Source organism: Petaurus breviceps, unplaced genomic scaffold (assembly GCF_028583685.1).
Source record: "Petaurus breviceps papuanus isolate PSGF00001 unplaced genomic scaffold, PetGlider_PUasm1.0 188, whole genome shotgun sequence".
Classification (NCBI taxonomy): Eukaryota; Metazoa; Chordata; class Mammalia; order Diprotodontia; family Petauridae; genus Petaurus; species Petaurus breviceps.
The window spans coordinates 37892096-37913903 of record NW_027185804.1 but is presented as its reverse complement, the minus strand read 5'-3'; the positions used below and the strand labels follow the sequence as shown (position 1 = coordinate 37913903).

At 42.8% G+C, this 21808-nt stretch overlaps 1 protein-coding gene across 4 annotated transcripts in view; it reads left to right on the top strand.

Annotated features, from left to right (window-relative positions):
• FNBP4 (formin binding protein 4) overlaps positions 1-21523 on the top strand; it is a 27477-nt gene extending 5954 nt beyond the window's left edge. For all 4 annotated transcript variants that reach the window (XM_069091642.1, XM_069091644.1, XM_069091645.1 and 1 more), the window contains 15 exons: positions 1128-1264; positions 1504-1690; positions 2246-2393; positions 2520-2640; positions 3904-4242; positions 6173-6383; positions 7684-7808; positions 9442-9546; positions 10827-10960; positions 11939-12120; positions 17062-17369; positions 17504-17648; positions 18059-18354; positions 19502-19659; positions 20417-21523. In XM_069091642.1, the coding sequence (XP_068947743.1) occupies positions 1128-1264; positions 1504-1690; positions 2246-2393; positions 2520-2640; positions 3904-4242; positions 6173-6383; positions 7684-7808; positions 9442-9546; positions 10827-10960; positions 11939-12120; positions 17062-17369; positions 17504-17648; positions 18059-18354; positions 19502-19659; positions 20417-20507 (2687 nt within the window). In that variant the 3' untranslated portion in view covers positions 20508-21523. The remainder of the gene's footprint in view (positions 1-1127; positions 1265-1503; positions 1691-2245; positions 2394-2519; positions 2641-3903; positions 4243-6172; positions 6384-7683; positions 7809-9441; positions 9547-10826; positions 10961-11938; positions 12121-17061; positions 17370-17503; positions 17649-18058; positions 18355-19501; positions 19660-20416) is intronic.
• Positions 21524-21808: the final 285 nt, after the last annotated feature.

Genomic DNA, 21808 nt, shown 5'->3' with positions numbered 1-21808 from the left:
TCCAGCCTGTGATGAAGGGAGACGCAGGCTCCAAACAGAGTGATAACTGAGCAGAAAGTGGGACTGCCTGTACAGCACAGTGTCTGGTACTGTGTACTAAGGCATTTGCAAAATTGAATGAGTACTGTGAAGATGGGAGCCAGGAGCAAGGTAACTTCAGATTGGCTGTTCAGACGTGTGTCACAGGAAGCCAGAATCAACTTGACGGATTAAAAGATGCTTTTTTAAGAATCTTAATTATGACAGACATAAATAAGGCAATGAGTGACACAGAAGAACTTGATTAACTTGAATTGAGGGAGTTCTATTAAGGATCACTACCATTACCCAATTCCAAGTATCATTTCATTTCCTAATGCTTGGTTACTCAAGCAGTAAACATTTGGAAAGGATGATCCTGAGCATGTCTAGTTTGCTTTTGTACTTCATGTGCTTGGTTTGCTGGCTTGTTACTTGTAGCCAGTGACCACTTGCCCTCTCTATTAATCCCTTTTAGTGATATTGGCATATTCCCTAAACTACAGAAACTACAGCACAGCAGGATGCTGTTAGGATGACTTTTTGTATTGGTTTGTGTTTTAAAGAGGTCCTGAAACAGATGTTGACTTTGACTTTTTACTTTTTTGACTTGTTTTCTTTTCTTTCTTTTTTTTTAAAAAGCAATCGGGGTTAAGTAACTTGCTCAAGGTTACACAGCCAGTTATTTCTGGGTGTGGTGCTGAGTATCTGAGCCCGGATTTGATCCAGGTCATCCTGACACTGGAGCCGGTGCTCTTACTCGCTGAGCCACCTGGCCACCCCTAAGCAATTGGGGTTAAGTAACTTGCTCAAGGTTACACGGCCAGGTGTTTCTGGGCTAATGTCTGAGCCCATGATTCGATCTCCAGGTCTTCTCAACACTGGAGCCGGTGCTCTTACTCGCTGTGCTACCTGGCCGCCCATTTTTTGACTTGTTTTCGAGAAAATATTCATTCCTTTTCTGCTAAGTGACAATGGAAGGTCAGCTTTGGGGCTAAAAGGTTACAAAGTAGAGCATGGTGATTATTATATAATCTTACATGCAACATCTTTCCTAAAATGTCCTCATTTATGCTCGCTAATTTGGTTTCTTTTTGTTTGCTTACCAGGGGGCTTGTGTTTGCTTGGTGCTTATGCAGACAGTGATGATGATGAGGGTGATGCCCCTGAGAAACCAGCTTTGCCTAAGGAGGCAAATGGAAACCAGTCCACCGACATTGACAGCACATTGGCCAACTTCCTAGCGGTTAGTAATAGTTCAGTTTAGCCACTGAAATAGTATATTCTCAAATAAAATCAATCAAGCATTTATTAAGCACCTAAATGTGTAAAAAATTTCCTAAGATTTTTAAGATTTGGTAGTTGCATTTCTTGGGAAAGAGGTTAGGGATATGATTAAGTTGAATTTTTTTAAATGGTGACTACATTTTCTCAAGCTTTATTGATTTTAAATATAATACGTTTGTCATGACTCCCTTTTTAAAGGAAATTGATGCCATAACAGCCCCCCAGCCTGTGTCCACCGCTAGCACTTCTGCCCCACCTCCAACTCCTCCTCGACCCGAGCCCAAGGAATCTGGAACGACCTCCCTTTCTTCTTCATCTGCAAATGGAGCAGACTCAGCCCGAGTTACAGGGTGGCAGTATGACACCCAGTGCTCCTTGGCAGGAGGTGAGCTCACTTCTATAGCATCTTTAAAGCTATCCTGTATCCTACAAAGAGGGCACAGGAAAAGTAGGCATTATAGGAGACTGTTGATTATTTTCATAATCAAGTTAATTATAAACGAATTTAAATTCTTTTAGTTGGTAATAAGGATGTAATTATTTGCTACCAAACCTTAAGATTGTGAGCTTTGAACTATTTTTGGAAGGTAGGTGCTTGGCATGTTTGTTTTGTAAAGATGGCTATTTACCATTGAGATCTACCCTAATAGATGCCTAAGTGCTGTCTCGTTAGGACCAGTAAGTATCTCTGCTAGGTGAGTAATAAGGCATTACTTTTAACTATATACTTTGGAGGTCCAAGACATACAGAGTTGAACTAGTAAAGTTTTTTCTTTCTTTTTTTTAATCACACTTGTAGTTGTAGGGCTGGTTCTGCAGGCAATACTAAAGAGGAGGGCAGTTTATTGTTTGAAATCTTGGGAGCTGAGCGGTTAGAAGGTTAAGAACAAAACTGTGAGAAGCGCTCCCTCTTTACTGAAATCTGCTTGTTTTCTTCTAGTGGGAATTGAGATGGGAGACTGGCAGGAAGTTTGGGATGAGAACACAGGATGCTATTACTATTGGAACACACAGACAAATGAAGTGACTTGGGAACTGCCACCGTACCTGGCTGCCCAGGTCCAGGGGGTGCAGCATTACCAGCACAGGTGAGAGCAGTCTTGGGAATGTCTCTTTCCCCCCATTGAAAATTCATTATAAAGTGACAGGACGCTCTTGTTGATTGCACAGCTTCCTCTCTGTGCGGTATATCTGCTAAGGATACTCCTTTTCAGTTCTGTGACAGGTGCTGAGACAAGTTTCCTGGTGCCGGCAGACATGTATTCCAAAGAAAAGGCTCTTTCTGTTACCACTAATAAGAGTGGGCCGCTCTTGGTTAAGCGAGAAGTTAAAAAGGTCAGTGCCAGCAGCTTAGGTAATTTATTCACATTAATCTAATGATTGAAATTGAAATTAGTTTTTTTTTTTATAAATATGAAATTGGTTCTCATTTTGAATCGTTAACTCGTTCTTGTATCTGCATCTTTTGTTAGGGTATTCCGTGATCAATTTCTTCTCCCAGATTTCTGTTGAAATCATTAAAAGTATTTGTCTTATTCTGGACACTAAAAGTTAATGTTCACACGCCCCTTTTGTATTGAGGGTTTCTTTTTACTGTTCAATTAGTTTTATTGAATTAGGTTTCTTGTTGTTACTGGCATGTAATATAACTTGACATTTTATGTCATTGCCATGTGTGTGCTAGAGACTGTGTCTTTTGGAGACAGTATACCTTGAATCAACTTAATTCTTTAAGCATCCATAGTTTTATCAGTACTCCTTCAACAAATGTACTTTTCAACTCCTCTTTACCTTACTGTTGTTCCAGCCATTCTTTTGTCAATGACCTTGAATCTAGTGAAGCTGGTTTTAACCACTATTAACAGATACTGTCTGCTGCTAGAATTTGCCTCTCCCAGTTTGTTTGGTATGACCTTTGAGAATACCATGTTACCTGCACGCTAGCAGCTTTGAAATGAGGTAGTACTTTAAGGATAATGCCTTGTTAGCAACCAGACAGGTGGGATACATTTCACTTTTTAAACCCATTTTTTCTATTTGGGCCTCATAACAACTCCATGGTAGTTAGGACAATTAGTCTTCATTTGACAGACAGATAAATTGAGCCACCTTTTCTAGGGAAGAGGGCAATACATACATCACCTTAACCAGTTACTTTCACAGCATCCTGGTGAGGTCCTCGTTTTACAGAAATGGAATTGGACTCAGGGCTTGTCTGAAGTTAGTCACTGTGTTACTAGAACATGGAGGTAAAATACTTGGATCTTTTTTTCCCCAGACTACTAATGCCTTCTACGAGTTCTGCTTATTATAGTCAGAATAAAGGTAATCTTGAGAAGGGACACAAGCCATAGTCAGCTTGACTTTATGAGACTGTTTGTTCCCAGTAGTGACACTTGAGGTGAACAAAGGCTCTGTGATGTTCCTCTCCGGATGGGACACTGACTTCAAAGGTTCATTTATTAACATTGTTCAGGTGGCTGAAAGAGGACAGACACCATTTACCTAACTAATGCTTTTAGGGCTTCTTGGCTATAACAGCAGAAGTGTGTCTAAGAAGTAAAATGGTCCCTGAGAATATCTCCCATATCATTATAGGAGGTAAATGAAGGTATCCAAGCTCTTTCAAATAGTGAAGAGGAAAAGAAGGGGGTGGCAGCTGCTCTGCTGGCCCCTCTATTGCCTGAGGGTGTAAAAGAGGAAGAAGAAAGGTGGAGGAGAAAAGTGATTTGTCAAGAAGTGGATCCGATGGCAGAGGTAAAAGAGACGGTGACAGCAGAGGAGTTGTCAGGGACAAGAAAAACACAAGAAGCTATGGGAGAGAACCCGGAAGACAAGTCCCAGGAGGATCTCTGTAGTGTGGTGCAGTCAGGAGAAAGTGAGGAGGAGGAAGAACAAGACACCCTGGAACTAGAGCTTGTATTGGAGAGAAAAAAGGTGAGTGTGGGGAGGACGCAGACAGCGCTGACGAGCCCAGGGAGCATGTGTGTTACCGTACTGCTGCCCCAGCTCCAGCATTGATGGGCTCGGGAGGTGCTTCCTGCTTTCTGACAACAGTGATTTTAGGAGAATTTGCTTTACAGCCCCCCAAACTTGTTTAATTTTGGCACTGTATTTAAAACTGTCACTGCTTTCAGGATTGTTTCTTTGTGGAAGGGGGCTTAAACCCAACATGTCTAAAATGGAACTTAGTATCTCTTCCACCCAAACCCTTCTGGATTACCATAGGGGGCAGCACCACTTCCCCAGTCTTCCAGGCTCATGACCAAGGTCTCATGGGCCTTACTTTCTCTCACCCCACCCCCATAACCAGTCTGTTGCCAAGGCCTGTCAGTTTGACCTTCACAACATCACTCATATAGCACCCCACCCCCTTCTCTTTCTACTACCGTCCTGGTGCAGGCCCTTATCATCTCCTGACTGGGGTGTTCCAGCAGGCTGCTGGCAGGTCTCCCCACTTCAGTCTATCCTTCACTCACCTGTCAAAATTATCTTCAAGCCCAGATCAGACCATGAGGCAGAGACAGAGAGACACACACACACACCCCTCCGTCTCCTCCCCATATACCCTCTCTTCTCCTCTCCCCCACTCCAGTGCCTTCCCATCACCTCCAGGATCAACTGTAAAGTCCTCTTTGGTGCTCAGCTCTTCATCACATCCCCTGCTTTTCCATTCTTCTGATACCTAATCCTTTCTCTTCCCACCCCACCCCGACCCCCTTCGCCCAAGGCCCAGAGACACCGCCCAACTTGTTTGGCTGTCCCCCATGTCGGGAAGACTCTCCTCCCCTATTTCTGCCTCCTGGCCTCCTTCTTGTCCTGGCTAAAATCTTCCTCTCTCTCACTTTGTCAGGAAGCCTTTCCCAACCTCTTCCCCTGTTCCCACCCCCCAGCCACCAACTTTACTGCTCCTGCCTTCCCTCTGTGGATCATCTCCAGTCTGATCAGTCGTTTGTGCATGGCTGTTTGCACGGTGTCTCCTGCCTTAAGCTGTGTGCTCTGTTTACTAAAGAGCCTGTCTTTCCTTTCCTTGTATCCCCAGTGCTCAGCCCAGTGCCTGGCACACAGTAGGCACTTCATAACCTGTGCTTGTTTTCTGAAGGAGTGGATAGGCAGGGACAGGGGAGGCCTCAAAGTCAGGAAGACCTAGGTGTACCCTGAAAAGGCCAGAGGAAAGATGATTACGTAGTCTACTAAGATTAGGGTTTTTTGGGGGGAGGGGGGGTTGCTTTTTGGAGGGCAGTTGGGTTTAAGTAACTTGCCCAAGGTCACATGGCTAGTTTTTGTGTTAACTGTCTGCGGCTGGATTTGAACTCAGGTCCTCCTGACTCCAGGGCCGGTGCTCCATTCACTGAGCCACCTAGCTGCCCCTGGGATTTAGGTTTTTAATTTGAACTTCCTGATCCCTGATGCCATTTCTGCCTGCTACTGCCTGCAGAAGTCACTGGTGTGTGGGGGCAGATCTGTCTTCTTCAAAGGGAATTCCGCAAGTATCAGAGGACCCACAATTGAGAATTTCTCCTATAGGGGAGAGCTTTAGAAGGAAAGGCTGCTGTATAAGTCATTTTGTATGAGGAACAGATTTTGAAGAGCTTTCCTTTTCAAGATCTTTAGATACTGTCCTTGAATATAGGGAAGATGATCTGTATTTTTCTAAATATTAACTGCAGAATAATCATCAACAAATAATCTGAGTCTAATTCTGCAGATTTGGGCACATTAATACTAAGTTTTAGAGCCATAAAGAGAGCTAGAAGATGTATTCTTCTGCATTTGAAGAGTATACACTGTATTCTGGGCATTTAATTCCACCTTTCAAAATGAACAGTTGATGTAACTTGAACTTTATTGTTGGATTTTTTTCTAGGCAGAACTACGGGCATTGGAGGAAGGAGATGGTAGTGTGTCAGGGTCTAGTCCACGTTCTGATATCAGTCAATCGGCATCTCAAGATGGAATGCGTAGACTTATGTCTAAAAGAGGAAAATGGAAGATGTTTATCCGAGCTACCAGTCCAGAATCTACCAGCCGGAGTTCTAGCAAAACTGGTCGTGAGACCCCAGAAAATGGAGAAATTGGTAATTCAAAAGATTTTCATAGCATTTTGGAAGGAACCTTGTAGGTTATTACTTTCCTCTACTGATAGTATAAAGTACAAGTTTATCCCATCCTTAATATTCATCGCTTATAGTATCTTCATGTATTATAAATTAATTGATGGGACATTTTAGATAAAGATCCATTCCCTTTTATAGAGAACACGTAAAAGCAGAGGGGACATAGCAAACAATAAAAGTTTTTTATGAAAACATTAGGCTAATGGTAGTAGCAGAAATGGAAGTATATTAAAGGAAAAATGTCATTAGTTGGAGCTACAGTAAAGCAGTTAGTAAAATTTCCAGGTACTGTTGGTGTTTTGTTCAAAAGAAATCTGTGGAAGTCCTGTAGGAGGATTTTGTTGTTGCCTAAGATGTCCGAGTTGTGTCTATATTAACAGCTATAGAAGTTGTAGTAGTAGACCTGAAGTTAATAGCTTGAAAAGTAAAGCCGAAGTAAGAGGAACTGGAACCAAGGTGTCCGGTGAAGTGGACCTAGGGTTGACATGTGCCATTTTCCATTCCCCACCAGTGCTGGTGGATGCTGACATCAGAGATGTGAGGGAACATCTGAATGAGGTTATGGCAAGGAGTGTGCAGTAGTTTATAGAATTCATTGAAAATGCCCAGAGCCCATCTCTTGGGCACCTTTTGTCCATGCCATGTTTCAGGTACTGGCATCTGAGTTTCATAGAATCAGCAGAGCAATTTGAAAGCCTTTCACAAGGGACAGTTTAGGAAAGAATTCCTAATGGATCATATTCAAAAGTATTAATGCTAAAAATCAAGAAGGCAAAGGGGCAGTTAGGTGGTGCAATGAATAGAGCACCGGGCCCTGGAGTTGGGAGGACTTGAGTTCAAATCCAGTCTCAGACACTTAACACACAAAAAAAAACTAGCCATGTGACCTTGCGCAAGTCACTTAACCCCAATTACCCTCCAAAAGGCAAAAAAAAAAAATCAAGAAGGCATTGAAAATCTATATAAGTGCCCGCTGTCCAAAGAACTGGGCACTGGGGACATGAAGACAGCAAGGGGGTGGAGTCATTCTCTTTGAGAAGTTTTATCTTCTGTTACACATTTTCTAAGAAAGATGGAAACAAAGCAACAAGGAACAAAAAAAGCATCTGTCACTTTGACCACCACCTTAAAATCATTCAGGAATAAAGGAGTAGTGAGAGGTTGGAGTTCCCAGCCTTTTCTTGCCATGACTGGATGTTAAGGGCTGTGTAGAGAGAACTAGGATTTTGGGCAGCGAGGTTAACTTGTTTTTTTTTTCCAGTGATGGGCACTGAGAATTCAGAGAAAATAGATGAGAATTCAGACAAAGAGCTAGAAACAGAAGAGTCTCCAGAAAAACTGAAGTCACAAACAGTGCCAAAGTTGGATGAAGAACAAGATTTGAAAGTATGTGTGTTATTCAGTGCAGCCTTGTAAATGTGTATTCTGTTTGTTTTTTGTGTATTTTGACTAACCCAGTTTGGTTTTAATCAGCCTTTTGCCACTAGGAAGACTGCGATTTAGCAAAACGAACAGTTTTTGCTATCTGCAAAGCATAAGGAGTCATTTACACAGGATATGAGTTAGTGGGTTATTTTCACAAATGGGGGCTAGGGTTAAGAAATTGTTAGGTGTCTCACCTGTGTTGAAGTTCTTTTTCACATTGATTTATGCAAGTAAGTATACTAACTCTAAGGCCAAAAGTAACAATTAGTACCGTGTAGGATTTCTTTTTTTCCCTAGTTAATACTATTAATGTATTTTCCTATTAGAATTTAACTACCAGAAAATCTTTTTTGGAACTGAAATACAACTGGTCTGGGTAGGAAGGAATCAGTTGTTCATCTGTTATGTAAAGAGTACTGTACCGCCATTTGGTTTATGTCAGTGTCAAATTGAAACAGAAACAGGTCCCTGCTGGGCTGCATATCGACTTAGAAAATCACAGATGAACGTTATCACTGTATTATATTTTTACATATTTTGTTAAACTTTTCAGTTACGTTTTAATCTACCTAGGCTATGTATTTGATTCCTCTGATCTAAATATATTTTTACCCAAATTCCACTTGTATGAAAATTGCTTTTTTTAAAAAAATGTATACCTATATATTTCTTCAAAGAGACTTCATTGGAGAAGTGCTACCTGTTTTCAGGTCAATAAGTTACCTGCCTTCAGTAGAAAAAGCTTGGGTCATACTTTGGCCCTGCCACCCGTATGACTTTGACCACGTCACTTTCTTCCACCTAGTAATCTATGGGCCAGTTTCCTTCTAAGTGAACCTTTTGAAAAGTTGCATGAACACCAGACCATTAGGGTGAAGGGGTGAGTGACAGATTGAATTTGTTTAGAGCATTATTCTAAGAGTACAGTCACAAAGCAATCCTTGTTTGGACTAGGAAAAAAATTGTGCTTCTCTAGCTGTAGTTGGCAGTGTGCCTTATTCTGATGACCATCCTACGAACTGGTTGAAGTGCTTGCTTCACCAGTGGAAGAATATCTCCACCAGTGGCTTGTCTTATTTTTACCTGAAAGAAGTGGAACAACATTAGGAAAAAGTAGAGCCTGGACAGTGAGAGAATCTAGCTCATGTCTGAGGCTTGCATATATATATATATATATATCCACTTAGAAGGCCTGTTATTTAGAAAGGAGTGATTGGGGTTCCAAATGTCCTAAAATATGCAGTTCTAAGTCTGGGTCAAATAAGTTATCATTTTAAATTGTGTTTGTGGTGGTATGTCCTGGTATCGCCTTGGCTTTGACAGACACTTGGCATGTCTTACACATCTGCATGTACTGCTTCATCAATCACGTGTGTCACTGCAGATGCAAAATGTTGATAGTCCTCATTCTCAAGGACCGTTTGTTAGTGTCCGCCCCAAACCTAGCTCTGCGTTTTTGTTGTTAAGGCAAAGAGATTGCCTAAGGAAGAAAAGCATCCAGATGCATCCTGGGATGTCAGTGTCAGAGGGTTCACAGGAACTGCTGTTGACTTCTTGTATTCTTTTTCTTTCTCTTTTTCCCCTTGGCAAACAGTTTCAGATTGGAGAACTGGCAAACACCCTGACCAGTAAACTGGAATTCCTAGGAATTAGCAGACAATCCATCTCCAATTTTCACGTGCTGCTCTTACAGACTGAGGTAGGTTCAGCCATTAGCCAGTTCCCTATGTTCCATCAGTTCCCTCTGCCGATTGTACTCAAGTTTTAATTTGAGTGGTGTTTTTTCTCTTAGTACATCTCAGTACTGCCAATTCAGGAAACACAAGTAACGCAAAGACGTAATTATGATGATAGCTAGGTGGCAGAGAGGACAGAGTGCTGAGCTTAGGAAGACAGGAGTTCAGAGCCTGTCTCAAGCCCTGTGTGGCTGTGTGATTCTGGGCACATCCCTTCACCTCTCTCTGCCTCAGTTTCCTCATCTGCAAAATGGAGATCACAATTGTACCTCCCCAGGGTTATTGTGAGGATCTAATCAAGTAATGTCTGTGATGTGCTTTCCAGACCTTAAAAACATTGGCTGCTATTGTAATAAAGTGCCTCACAAGTCTTACAATGCTGTGTAACTGTGAAGTACTGTTCTGTGACTGTATGAAAACACTTCTGGTGGCTGGACAGCCTACCAATGCTCACAGAGCCACTCCAGTGATGCAGGGGGAGCCACACACTCTCGCCTCCTGTGGAACAGAAACGTTTCACTTGTCGGATGTGACTGAAAAAATCGGTACACTAGGAATTGAAACCTGTGACCTGGCCAGTATTTTAACAGACTTAACTAACAACAAACAGGCCTATTTCTGGAAAAAGAGATTATGCATTATATTTTTTAAAGCAAAGATGAATAACTTAGATTGCTTCTGCATTTTCACAGATAATAATGGATACTTTAGTCTCCCTAAGAATCCACTAGAACCCCGTGTTACATGCAGGAGGTCATTGGGTGATCAAGCAAACCTCTGTAGCAGTGTGGTATAGACAAGAGAAGGTTGGCTGGGGAGTAAGGAAGACCTGGGTTCCAGTCCTGCCTTTGACACATGACACACATTAGCTGTGTTGAGCACCTAGCCAGCCTTTCAGTGTCCCAATAACCCTTTCAGAATATAAGTTAAAGGTGAGTTGGTGATGTTCATCAGTGGAAGGCATCTCCATCCTGATCACTTTCCTACATTGATGAAAATTTGGATTCAGATCCCAGTGACACCTTCCTATCTATCAACCACAAGATCTCAGTCATACCCTAACAGGAATCAGTCAGTACATGTCTTTTATCACCATTTGTTGCTAGAGTGGCCCAGCTTTGGGCCCGTGACTGTCCTTCCTGGCCAGAGAGGAGAGCCAACCCCCAGTTTTCTCAGGACATTGCACATCTGTGGAGCGGCCACATTACTCCTTGAACAATGAATTGAATTTGTTTGTTGCTAGACTCGGATTGCAGACTGGCGAGAAGGAGCTCTCAACGGAAACTACCTCAAACGAAAACTACAGGATGCCGCAGAACAACTAAAACAGTATGAAATAAACGCCACTCCTAAAGGCTGGTCCTGCCACTGGGACAGGTACGCACTCTTCTCCCCTTTTCACCTTTCACCTTTGACATCTCAGACATGATTTGTGATCATCACCACCTGACGACGTGACATCCTCTTGGAGACTTCGAGCGGCTTCGGTTAGCGGTGCTGGGCAGGCAGAGCACCACCAGCACTTACAGAGTTTGGGCCAGCCACAAATTGGAGAAACAAAAAAGCAAATGTTTAAAGTGTTCCATGTAACGGATTTTTTCCCAAGATTGGACAAAGCTGGTTTTTACTCTCCAGAGTGTAATTTCTCGGAGTAGGGCGGGCTTGGGGGTTAAGCGCATGCGAGAGCTCTGTGCGCTTTGCAGGACCTCTGGAAGCCAGCTACTCCTGCTTAACCTCGGTGAAGTTAAGGAAAGCTTCGTGGCGGAAGATGTGAATGAAGAACAAGATTACTATCTGCTGCCAGCAGGTCAGACGAAAATATTTCCTTTTATATTTGGCTTTTCTTGGTTTTTTTTTTCGTTATTTGAAATCTTTGCTCTTTTATTTTTCAGCTCCCAGATCCTCTCCCTCTCTTTAGCTTTCACTGTTTGATATCAAGAGTATGAAATGTGAATTCCACGGTCCAAGAGGGGAAGAGCCATCTTTCACAAACTCCGCTGTTCTCTTCTTTGGAAGGGAAATTAGGGTTCTAGGCGATTGAGTCCCTTCATTAATGAAACTTAACACCCTGTTAAGCATTGGCAAAAAATGAGATGTTTTGCAAGCCCGTCATCTGTTGGAGTTGGAGGGCTCAGGGCTGTATTCACAGAGCTGCTGGCAGTGCAAATAGCTTTGAATCATTCTTGGCTCTCCTTCCTCAACTCTCAAAGCTGTTTGTTGCCTTTGTGAATAGCAGTTCATTAAGAAGAGGTTCTTCCCTGTGAGAGCAGACTGCTGTCCTGGGACAGGACCAAGTGCAAGTGTCACTACAGGAGATTAGGTCTTAAAACGTGTGTTTTCTTTCTTGTGATTTAGGGATCATAGACGTTATTTCTATGTAAACGAACACTCGGGCGAGTCTCAGTGGGAGTTCCCAGATGGTGAAGAAGAAGAAGGGCAAGCCCAAGAAAATAGAACAGAGACTCTTCATAAGCAAATCCTGAAAGAGAAAAGTGGCACCGAGGCAAACTCTGGGGAATCCACTGAGAATGCCGCAGGTAAAGGTGACAGTTTGCAATCTGGTCATTAGGCAGGAAGGCTTCACAAATACACGGGAAGTGCGTGTGAATAGAAAAACCATTTTTTTGGGATATCGCTTTAACTAATTAAATAATAATAACTCAACCCAAAAGAGGGAAAACATTAAGAAAAACAGTAGCTAAACCCTGAAGATCAAGTAGCCCTGTGCCTGGAGCGCTTAGACTGTGCTCTTGGAGCATTAGTAACTTTAAAACTGTATTTGAAAATTCACCTCGAACCTGTTGGGCCTCGTGAGTCTGCATGAGCTGTAAGGCCGTGTGGCCTGTCAGAGTACAAAGAAGGGAGCACTGAGTTAGGGTGACTGTAATCTGATGTTACCAAGGTAGTAGTCGGATTTTTCATGCCTACCCCTTCCAGATGGGAAGGTGACAGACACTGCATCTAACAAGGATGGCATTCTGTGTGGGTTGAAGTGAGATAGTCATGAGCCATAGCAGACAGAGGTAACGGTGTGTACACCAGCCAGTGGTTTACGGGCACAGGCGCGGAAGAAAGTCATCACTGAAAATGGTCACTCATACTCATGTTGCACAGGTAGTTTCTTGAGGTCTGGGTGTGATCCCCTCAGCTATCTTAAGTTTTCTTTGCATGTGAGGAAATGACATTTTACCTTCAGGGATAAAGACATGACGGTGCCAGAGAGTGGTTAGAAAGTCAAACAGAAATAACTGAATTGTTTTATCTCATAAAGGCAGCAGTTGATAGGTATACAAAGGAAGATGGATTTCTCTAGCTGCTGCTGTTTTTTAGTAATGGAAGGAGAAATGATGAGATGATAATAAGATCATGGCATTCACTAGTTCTGCTCTGCTAACTTGGGGTGACAGCAGTTGCCTCATTTGACCCTGGGGAATAGAAAACAACAATTTGGTCCCAGTTGGGAAGCTTTTGCCCTGGTACCCAGGAGACTCTAACCTCCTTGAAGAAACAGTAACTTTTGGTTTTCTTCTATCTCTGCACTTGGTTAAGTACACTCTCATCATAGGCTCTGGACAAGTGATTTTTTGAATACATGTGTTCCAGCTTTCCTTTGGACCTCCAAGAAGAGGAACTATTTGAAATTGTTAGGCACATATTTTGCCAGGGAAGTACAGAATTTATTCTTACTGATCAAGAAGGTTGCTTGGTCTATATCGATCACCAAATCTGAGAAGAAAAACTTAAAAATGAAGATAGATACAACTAGCAGCTTCATAAATGGGATAGAAATATGCTGTCCCTCTAAATGAATAACTTGACTCTTAAGACTGAGAGCCAGGGAAACTTTACATCCAAGGCAACTCTGTGTGCAAACTAATGGTACCTTCCAGAACTCTGCCCCCAGATTGGCATTTTTCCTGCTCAGTTCTCTCCATTTTAACTATCCATATGAAGCTAGAATCATATTCTAATCTAGATTTCCACAACCGAAGCACACGAAAGAGTTTTCTTTTTTGACCTCTTGCAGTACAGTCATGGTTGTAAAATGTAAAGCTCAAGTTGATTATAGTGATTTTTAGTACATAGTGATTGAATGAAGAAACTTGAATGCAATTCTTAGGAGACATATTAAAGTATGCTTTAGATCTCAGTCCTGCCTGACTGGGATCATGAGTTACTGTCACTTATTTCTCTCCACTCATGTAATCTTCACATAGAGGAATTCTGGCATCACTAACCTTGCTGGTAATGGTACCACGAATGCTAAAAGTGACCCACATCCATTTATTGCCTACTTTTTCTAGTCACCCCATTGATTCTGCCAGAAAGAAAATCTCAAGGCATTCATTTTATGCAGTGGAAATGTTTTTAAAGTAGCTACCTTAACTTCCTCCCAGAGGTAAAGTAGGTCATGGTGTGGGAGCATAAAGCCTCTCTTCCTGCCAGTGCCTCATGAGACAGACAGGACCAGTGTAAGGTAAAACAAACTGATGTGGTGCTTGGCACAGCTGAGAGGTAGGTCTGCTATGGAAAATAGCACACGAGACTTCAAGGCCTGTTGAAGAAGGAAAGTTTAATCAATCGATATAGTCATGCAAGTAGTGAAAAGGTGGTCTCTCAAGTGAAGGAACTGCCAGGTTTCTAAATACGTTGTAAATATCTCTTTTAGCATCTTTATTTCTGAAGGTGGACAGTTGTTCAGGATACCCAGAAACTCTTGATTTTGCTTAAGTTTTGTCACTTGCAGTCAAGTTTTAGCATTGGAAAGTTCTTTTTTTAATCCCTCATCCTAAAGTTAAAATTTAACTGTTACAATTTAACTATTGCTTTCTGCCTTTTGTCTCTAGCCATGGTACCAGCAGATTAGTTGGTACTTGTGGATACAGTAAGGTGGAGATAAAAGTACATATGTATTATGGGTAAACATGCAGAGAAAAAATGTGGAGGATGCAGAACTCTCTGTTCACATTGTTCTCACATATTGTAGTTCAGTGAGGTTACCTATAGAGATGCCATTCTTTATGGCAGCCAGACTTGGGTTTCCTCAGTCTTGGAGGCTTTCCTTAGTACTTTAAAGAAAAATGGGGGGGGGGGGGCCAGGTAGCACAGCAAGTAAGAGCACCGGCTCCAGTGTTGAGAAGACCTGGAGATCGAATCCTGGGCTCAGACACTTAGCACCCACCCAGAAACACCTGGCCGTGTAACCTTGAGCAAGTTACTTAACCCCGGTTGCTTAAAAAAAAGGGGGGGGGCCTATTTTTTTTTCAGTGTGACCGGAACAATGACAAGCCTACGCCATAGGTGTCCATGTGCTCTTACCCTGGGTGCTGAATAAAAAGTTTAACATGTAAGCCCAGTTCAGGCCAAGTACGTCAAGGTACTATACAGATCTTAGGCCCAAAAAGGCTATCATTGTCAAGGCTTAAGATGGTAGATTTTGAGTTAACTTACCTAAGTGTAAAATACCAACATGTAATAATCTTTAATGTACTTGGTATCTGCTATAATTTGGAATCTGTTTCAAATAATAAACACTCAACTGATCATCTAGTTAGGTTTAATGTCACATACCACAACCGGAGATTCATCTATATACTAATAATATATCTTGAGCACTTGAACTGAGGTCCAGCCATTTGAACATCTAATTTACTCATGATTCATCAGCTGTCATGAAGCCATCAACCTTGGCCATGTATTTCACAAGTGCCAGTAGTATGTTGTTTTGGTAGGAGGGATCGAATTGTTGGCTAGGTGGCGCAGTGAGTAAAGCGTTGGCCCTAGAGTCGGGAGGACCCGAGTTTGGTTCCGGCCTCAGACACTTAACACCCACACACACAAAAACCTAGCCGTGTGACCTTGGGCAAGTCACTTAATCCCAATTGCCTTCCAAAAGGCAAAAAAAATAAAAAGAAGCTTGCTGATGCTGCTGTTGATTACCCTACTTCAGATCTTTTAAAACAGCCTTAAGTGCGTCTAGGTTCCCACCTGACTAGACTCCTACCCAGATGCACACTGCAGGATGGGTCTCTCTGTAGGTCCCAAGTGCAGCTTTAGTTAAGTCAGATTGATGATGTGTTGGTAAAAGCCCTTGATCCACACTTTAATAGTGGTCTGCTGACCTGGAATACGGCAAATGCTTTTATCTAATCAGCAAAGCATCTAAAAGATTAAAAGTTGGGTGGGCTACATGGTCTTTCGGTGGCACAGTGTATTATTTTTATGTGCTCACTAAGAATAATTTTAGGATCTGTGGAGTAGTATCAAGATACTTTTGTGAACTTACAGTTTTTCACGTAGTATCATATCTTTTTTTGTAAGTCTGTGTTTAACACTGCTTTTGACCATGAAACTGTTAACAGGTGGCTGCAGCTGGATCCATTCCCTGAGAGGTGAGATTTGTTTGGCTGAGATTTTTAGGTCCCTCTACTTGTTTCATTAAGGCAAGATGTATTGTAGAGTACTGAACCTAGGCTTTGCTTCATTTCCCTCGTTTCTCAAATAAGTGTTTAACTGGCTAATTTCTTTCAGCTTCACCATTCTGTAAATTCAAGAGAAGAAAATCTTTACAGCAGCTCCCCCTCCCCCTCCCCCTTTATAATATTCTCAGGAAATAGGGAAAATCCTATACTTCTGAGAAAATGGAAGAGAGGTATAAGTTTATCCCTTCCATTTTCTTCCTTCCTTACACCCCTTCTCAGAAGAGGGAGATAAAATGAAGGGGGTCATCTTGCTGAGCTAGAAGGCCTGGTTCCAACATTTGAGACTGAATTAGGGGAAGTCCAGCATCACATTCTAAACCTGAGATCTTATGCTTTGGTAGCACATTTTCAGTGGTGTTTTTTTTGCCTTTGTACTTCCCTTTTGGAGCCCTATTCTCAGCTGCTTCCTCATCCCAAAGACCTGGTGACATCAGGCCACCCATTAACTTTCTGGAAGCACCTCTGATACTACCATTGAGAATTCCATAATGCTCCATATTCTAAAAATTTGTCCACCCTCATCAAAAACTTGCATTCTTTGATGAATTGTTCTATCTGCCCCTTGGCTAGTAATTTGTTCACCTGAAGGAAAGTGATTAGAAAGCTAAGGGGTGAGGAATGCCGCTTCTTCCTTCCAACTGCATCCATCTGTAAGTTTCATGTCTCCATGCAGTCTCAGATTGACCTCAGCTAGAGTAGCCTCTGAAAGAACCTTTTAAATCTTACCTTTTTTTGAATGTCATCTAACTATACTGATTGGAAATAAAGGGGATTTAAAAGAAAACATTTTTGATTGCAATAAACTGGTCAATATGTAGTACAAGTGTGTAAGGCATCTAGATAGAATTGGCTTAGATGAAAAGAGGACAGTAAGTCTGGTGGTGTTCTGTATCCAAGTTGGTTTTATACTCTGCTGTTCCGTTTCTGGTGCCAACAATCAGCTGTCTCTCCAGATTGGTCTTTTTTTTTCTCCTAACATATATCTGTCTATCTTAGGTTCTCTTTGTAAAGAGCCCTTTTCTGGTCAAGTTTCTTCTGCATCACTCGTGCCACTTACTCCATTTTGGACCCTCCTTCAATCCAATGTTCCTGTGCTTCAGCCACCATTACCCTTAGAAATGCCACCACCCCCTCCCCCTCCCCCAGAGTCACCTCCTCCCCCACCCCCCCCACCTCCTGGAGAAGATGGTGAGATTCAGGAGGTAGAGATGGAAGATGAGGAGAATGAAGAGCCTCCTGCCCCAGGCACCGAAGAAGATGCCCCCGTAAAGCCCTCTGTGTCAACTCCAGCTGTCAGCAGCCAGGTGAGCAGCAGCCACGGGGGTCTGGGGAGGAAGTGGGGTTGGCTAGCTTCTTGTTGAAGGAACTGCAGCTTTTTAAAGAGATTATTTAACTTATACCTAAAACTCCTAATCAGAAATTTTTTTTTCTCTTTCAGAGTTCAGTTGATTCCAGCACCTCTAACTCTACTACCACTAGAGCAGTGAAGAGGAAAGCCTCAGAAACAACTGGCAGCGTGGCCCAAAGATCGGCCACCATTGGTGGCTCCCCAGTTCTCTACAGCCAGCCAGCCCTGACTGCAGGTGAGCACCTGCCTCTCTGCCTCAGCAGCTTTGGCCTAGCAATACAGAGAGGTCAGAAGAGACCTGGATGCTGGCTTTGACCTTGCCACCCATCAGCAGTGTGAAGGATACTGACTGAAGCCTGTCTGTCCCAATTCTACGCAGTAGATCCGTTCATACTGCTGATTAACTGACTCTCTGGATTGTCTAGTTACTAGTTTAGAGTTATTCTAAATTTTACTGGACAGTGCAAAGGTTAAGATGAAACAAGATTTTTCTTTTCATCTTGTACTTGATTCTTAACTATCCTATAGGACAACCTGAGAGTATAAGCAAGTAGAGGTTTGCTCTAGAAATCTCTGTTAAGTTCAAAGCATTAATCATTTGTGTTGGTTGTCATTTACGTGATTTTTGTGGTGTTTCTCTTTTAGGTCACCAAACTGTAAATGTCAGCCACCAACAGGCCTCAGATGTCACTCATCAGACATCAGGCACCACTCACCAGGCTACAGGCATAGGCCTGCAGTCCAGTTACCTGAGCCTAGCGGCGTCACCTGCTGTCATGTCCTATCCTGAGTGTCCTTTACCAGTTAGGATGACTGTCCCCACATTACAGCCAGTCCCATCTCGAAGCCTCCTGAGCACTGCTAGCATTGCAGAACCTCCGCCTCCACCTGCTCCCAAGATGCCGCCCCCGGAGAAGAGCAGAAAGGGGAAGAAGGACAAGGTAAGAGGCCATGTGTTCAGAACTAGGTCACAGAAAGAGCATCCCGCTGCTTTGATTGGAGAACTTCAAGTAGGACTTGGGAATTCAGTAGGTAGGGACTTTGCAGGTAATATAGGAAGGTGCAAAGCAAGATCCCAAATTGGGAAAGACCTTGAACACTGGGAAAGTAATGTGAACTTGACTTAGTAGGCAGTAGAGGAGAGTTGGGGGGGATTATGATAGTACAGGTCAGGTTGGGAGAGGGAATAAGCTCCCATATAAGAGTGGCAACAATATAGGAATACAAGGGATGGATTTGAGAGATAGATGTTACAGAGGTGGAATCAACATAAACTGAGGGGGGGGGGAGTGGTAAGTAAATGAAAGAGTGAGACCAAGGATAAAAGCAACTCCCACAATTAGGGAGTCAGAGATAGAAGCATTGAAGAGGATATTCAGTCGAACCAGTGGGAAAAGAGGAAAACAGAAGATAGACTTTCTGTAGGATTACAGCTTTTTTCCATGATGGAACAACTTTGGGGGTTGTAGAATTAATTGTATTGTGTGTGCATGCACACCTGTGCCTGCAAGCAGCTGCATTTTATTGCCATGAACATCATGTTTATTCAAATGATAAAAGCTGAAGTGTAGCCCAAGGGAAATAAGTTGTAGTTGCCATTGTAGGCTGTATTGAAGAAATGAGACCAAGGATAAACTATTTAAGCCGTGCAGTTTTTCTCAGAACAGGCTCATCTATCCTGCCCACCAAATCGTATTTATTATATAACACACCCCCAGCTCTAACTCCTCCAGTCCTGCCAAGTTCCCTAAACATGTTGCTTTCTCAGTCAAACCTGTCCTGACACCATTCATACAGTGATCTCAGCCTTGCCCTTGTCTTAGATGTCCAAGACCTCTTGGAGCCATCTGGGTCTTGTGTGAATTCAGGGGCTCTTTTGTTGAATGAGGCAATGCTTTGCCGCAGGTCTGGAGCTCAGCAGCCTCGTGGGCTGTACAGATCTGCTGATGCTCCCCCTCCTGATCTCTTAAGCTTTCTTGCCTTGTCAGTAGGGGAGAAAACCCCATTTTTCAGATTAGTGTTTTTATTTTCTCATTTCATTTCTTCCATGTAATATTTTTTCCTAAATTTTACCTTGGACTCTGTCAGGGGAAGAAGAGTAAAACAAAAATGCCATCTTTGGTAAAGAAATGGCAAAGTATTCAGCGGGAGCTAGATGAAGAGGAGAATTCCAGCTCCAGTGATGAAGATCGGGAATTGACATCACAAAAGCGGATTGAGGAATGGAAGCAGCAGCAGTTAGTCAGGTGAAGAGAAGTTTCTTGTTTTTTTGTTTTTAAGATATAGAGGAGGGTTTTTATCCTCCAAACTGTAGGCTGGACCTGAATTTATTCTTTCCTGATAAGTAAATCCATATATAAAAAATATATCCCTGGTATTCAGAGCCTCATCCAGACATGAGGGCTTTTTTTTGGAAGTTGGGCACTTGATCCGAATGGTTCTGATCATATTAAAGAGAGTTAACTTCCATACTTAAAGGATAGATTGAGAAATAATGCAAAATACATGTTACCAGATAATGAAGAGTATCTTGAAATGTGATCTCAGCTGCAAAGAACATTCTTTAGGTGAAAAACCCAATAAGCCTATGACATAAACGGATTTTGTTGCTCCAGCAGGACTTATGAGACATGCTGCCACCCCTTCTCCCTTCCCCCCCCCCTCTCCAAGGAGTAGAGCCTCGTGTCCCCCGAGGACAAGGAGTGATTGGTTTTTGTCTCAGTGTCCTCAGCACCTGGTGCCAGCCACAGAGAAAGCTCATTAAATACTTGTGTGTTGCTGGAAGTGGGGCAGGGAACAAACACAAGATTCCACTTGGATTGAAAGTGTAGGAACATATATGGGCTTCCACTGCTTCCCATAAAAACTTGAAAATGTGCACCTTCTCAGACTTGGGACAGATTAGAAGACCGGGGTCTGTGAGAAGTTCCCACTGCCCCAGAACAAAAGTACCTTAACACTTTTTTCTCTTCTGGTGAAGTAATTTGTCCATTATTTCCACAGTGGCATGGCTGAGAGAAATGCTAACTTTGAGGCTCTTCCTGAGGATTGGCGTGCTCGACTAAAGAGGAGAAAAACGGCTTCAAACACATAATTCACTTGGGTCATTTGTGTTTTATTTTCATGTACAGTTAAGAGTCTTACCAGTTTTACTGTTGTCAAATAAACTGTAAATGTTTTGGGAAAGAGCATTGAATTTCCTGGATTGATGAAAGAATACGTGCAAAGCCAAGATTTCCCTCCCTTTTGAGGGTTGGAATCATAGTGGCTGCAGTTAAAGGTCCAGGCCCTTGAACTTCTCTGCTGCCTCGGCCAGTTCTACTTTGTGGGCAGGCTAACCACTTCATCAGTTTGAGGCTGAGGAGCAGTATTTCAATCACAGGCAATCTGGTATGAAGGAAATGCTCACCAGGCTGGGTGCAGGGGGTAGGGAGGTCTGAGAGTTTATCTAGATGGAGTAGTTCCCAGTTTGGAGCCCTTGACCATAATCTATCCCCAACAAGTGCAATTAAGCAGAAGGCAGCAGTTCTCTTCTTTTTTCCAAAAATCTTGTTAATTGCTTCTAGCCTGGTAATCCTGGCCTGTGCTTCCAGCCTCCCTCAGGCTGCCTGCCGCTGTGCTGTGTTCAGCAGCCCCTAGGTCTGATATTCTCCCATACTGACAAGTGTCTGCACTGTTCCTAGTGGGCATTGTCCACAGAGATTCTGAGCTCAGTGTCCTCTCACTTAGACACTTTTGTGGAGGTTGGGTTTAGAATTTCATACAAGCAGCAACAATTGCCACATAATATCTCTGGTAAAGAAAGATGGATTTCTTGCTCTTAGCAGAATAACTATGTCAGGGGCACCTGTCTTGTGTCTCCATTTTACCCCGTTCTCAAGGGCATCTTCCTTCTGTCTCTGCATCGTACTTACTTTCTGCAAAGATTCCAGTATTTAAACAGCAGTTCCCCGTTCTTTCTGTATTTTGTATCTTATCACAAATCAGGTAAAAGTCACTTTCTTTAAACTGAAGGAAAAGCAAATTGTGTTTTAAAGCTGTTTGTATTTCTCCGGTTTTTGACTTTGTAAATTTGTATATATGCACTAATAAAATTTTTTATACTTCTGATGCAAGTGATCCTTGTGATTCTTTTAATGCCTTGTTTTTTAAGTTCCTTGTTTACGTTTGGAGCACATTTCTCTATAGAAACAACGTTGCGATAGTGACAGGGGCTGTTGGGCAAACCGACCCCCGCCTAGCGAGCACACACAGGAGGCTGGTGTGCCGCCACAGGGAAATGCTCTCCTATTTCCAACTGGGAGTGCCAGAGGCTCGCCGAGCATCCCTCGGTACAGCTACGGGCACACCTGGGGACGAGCCCCACGTTCCTCGGGCTCCCAACCCCGGCCAGGG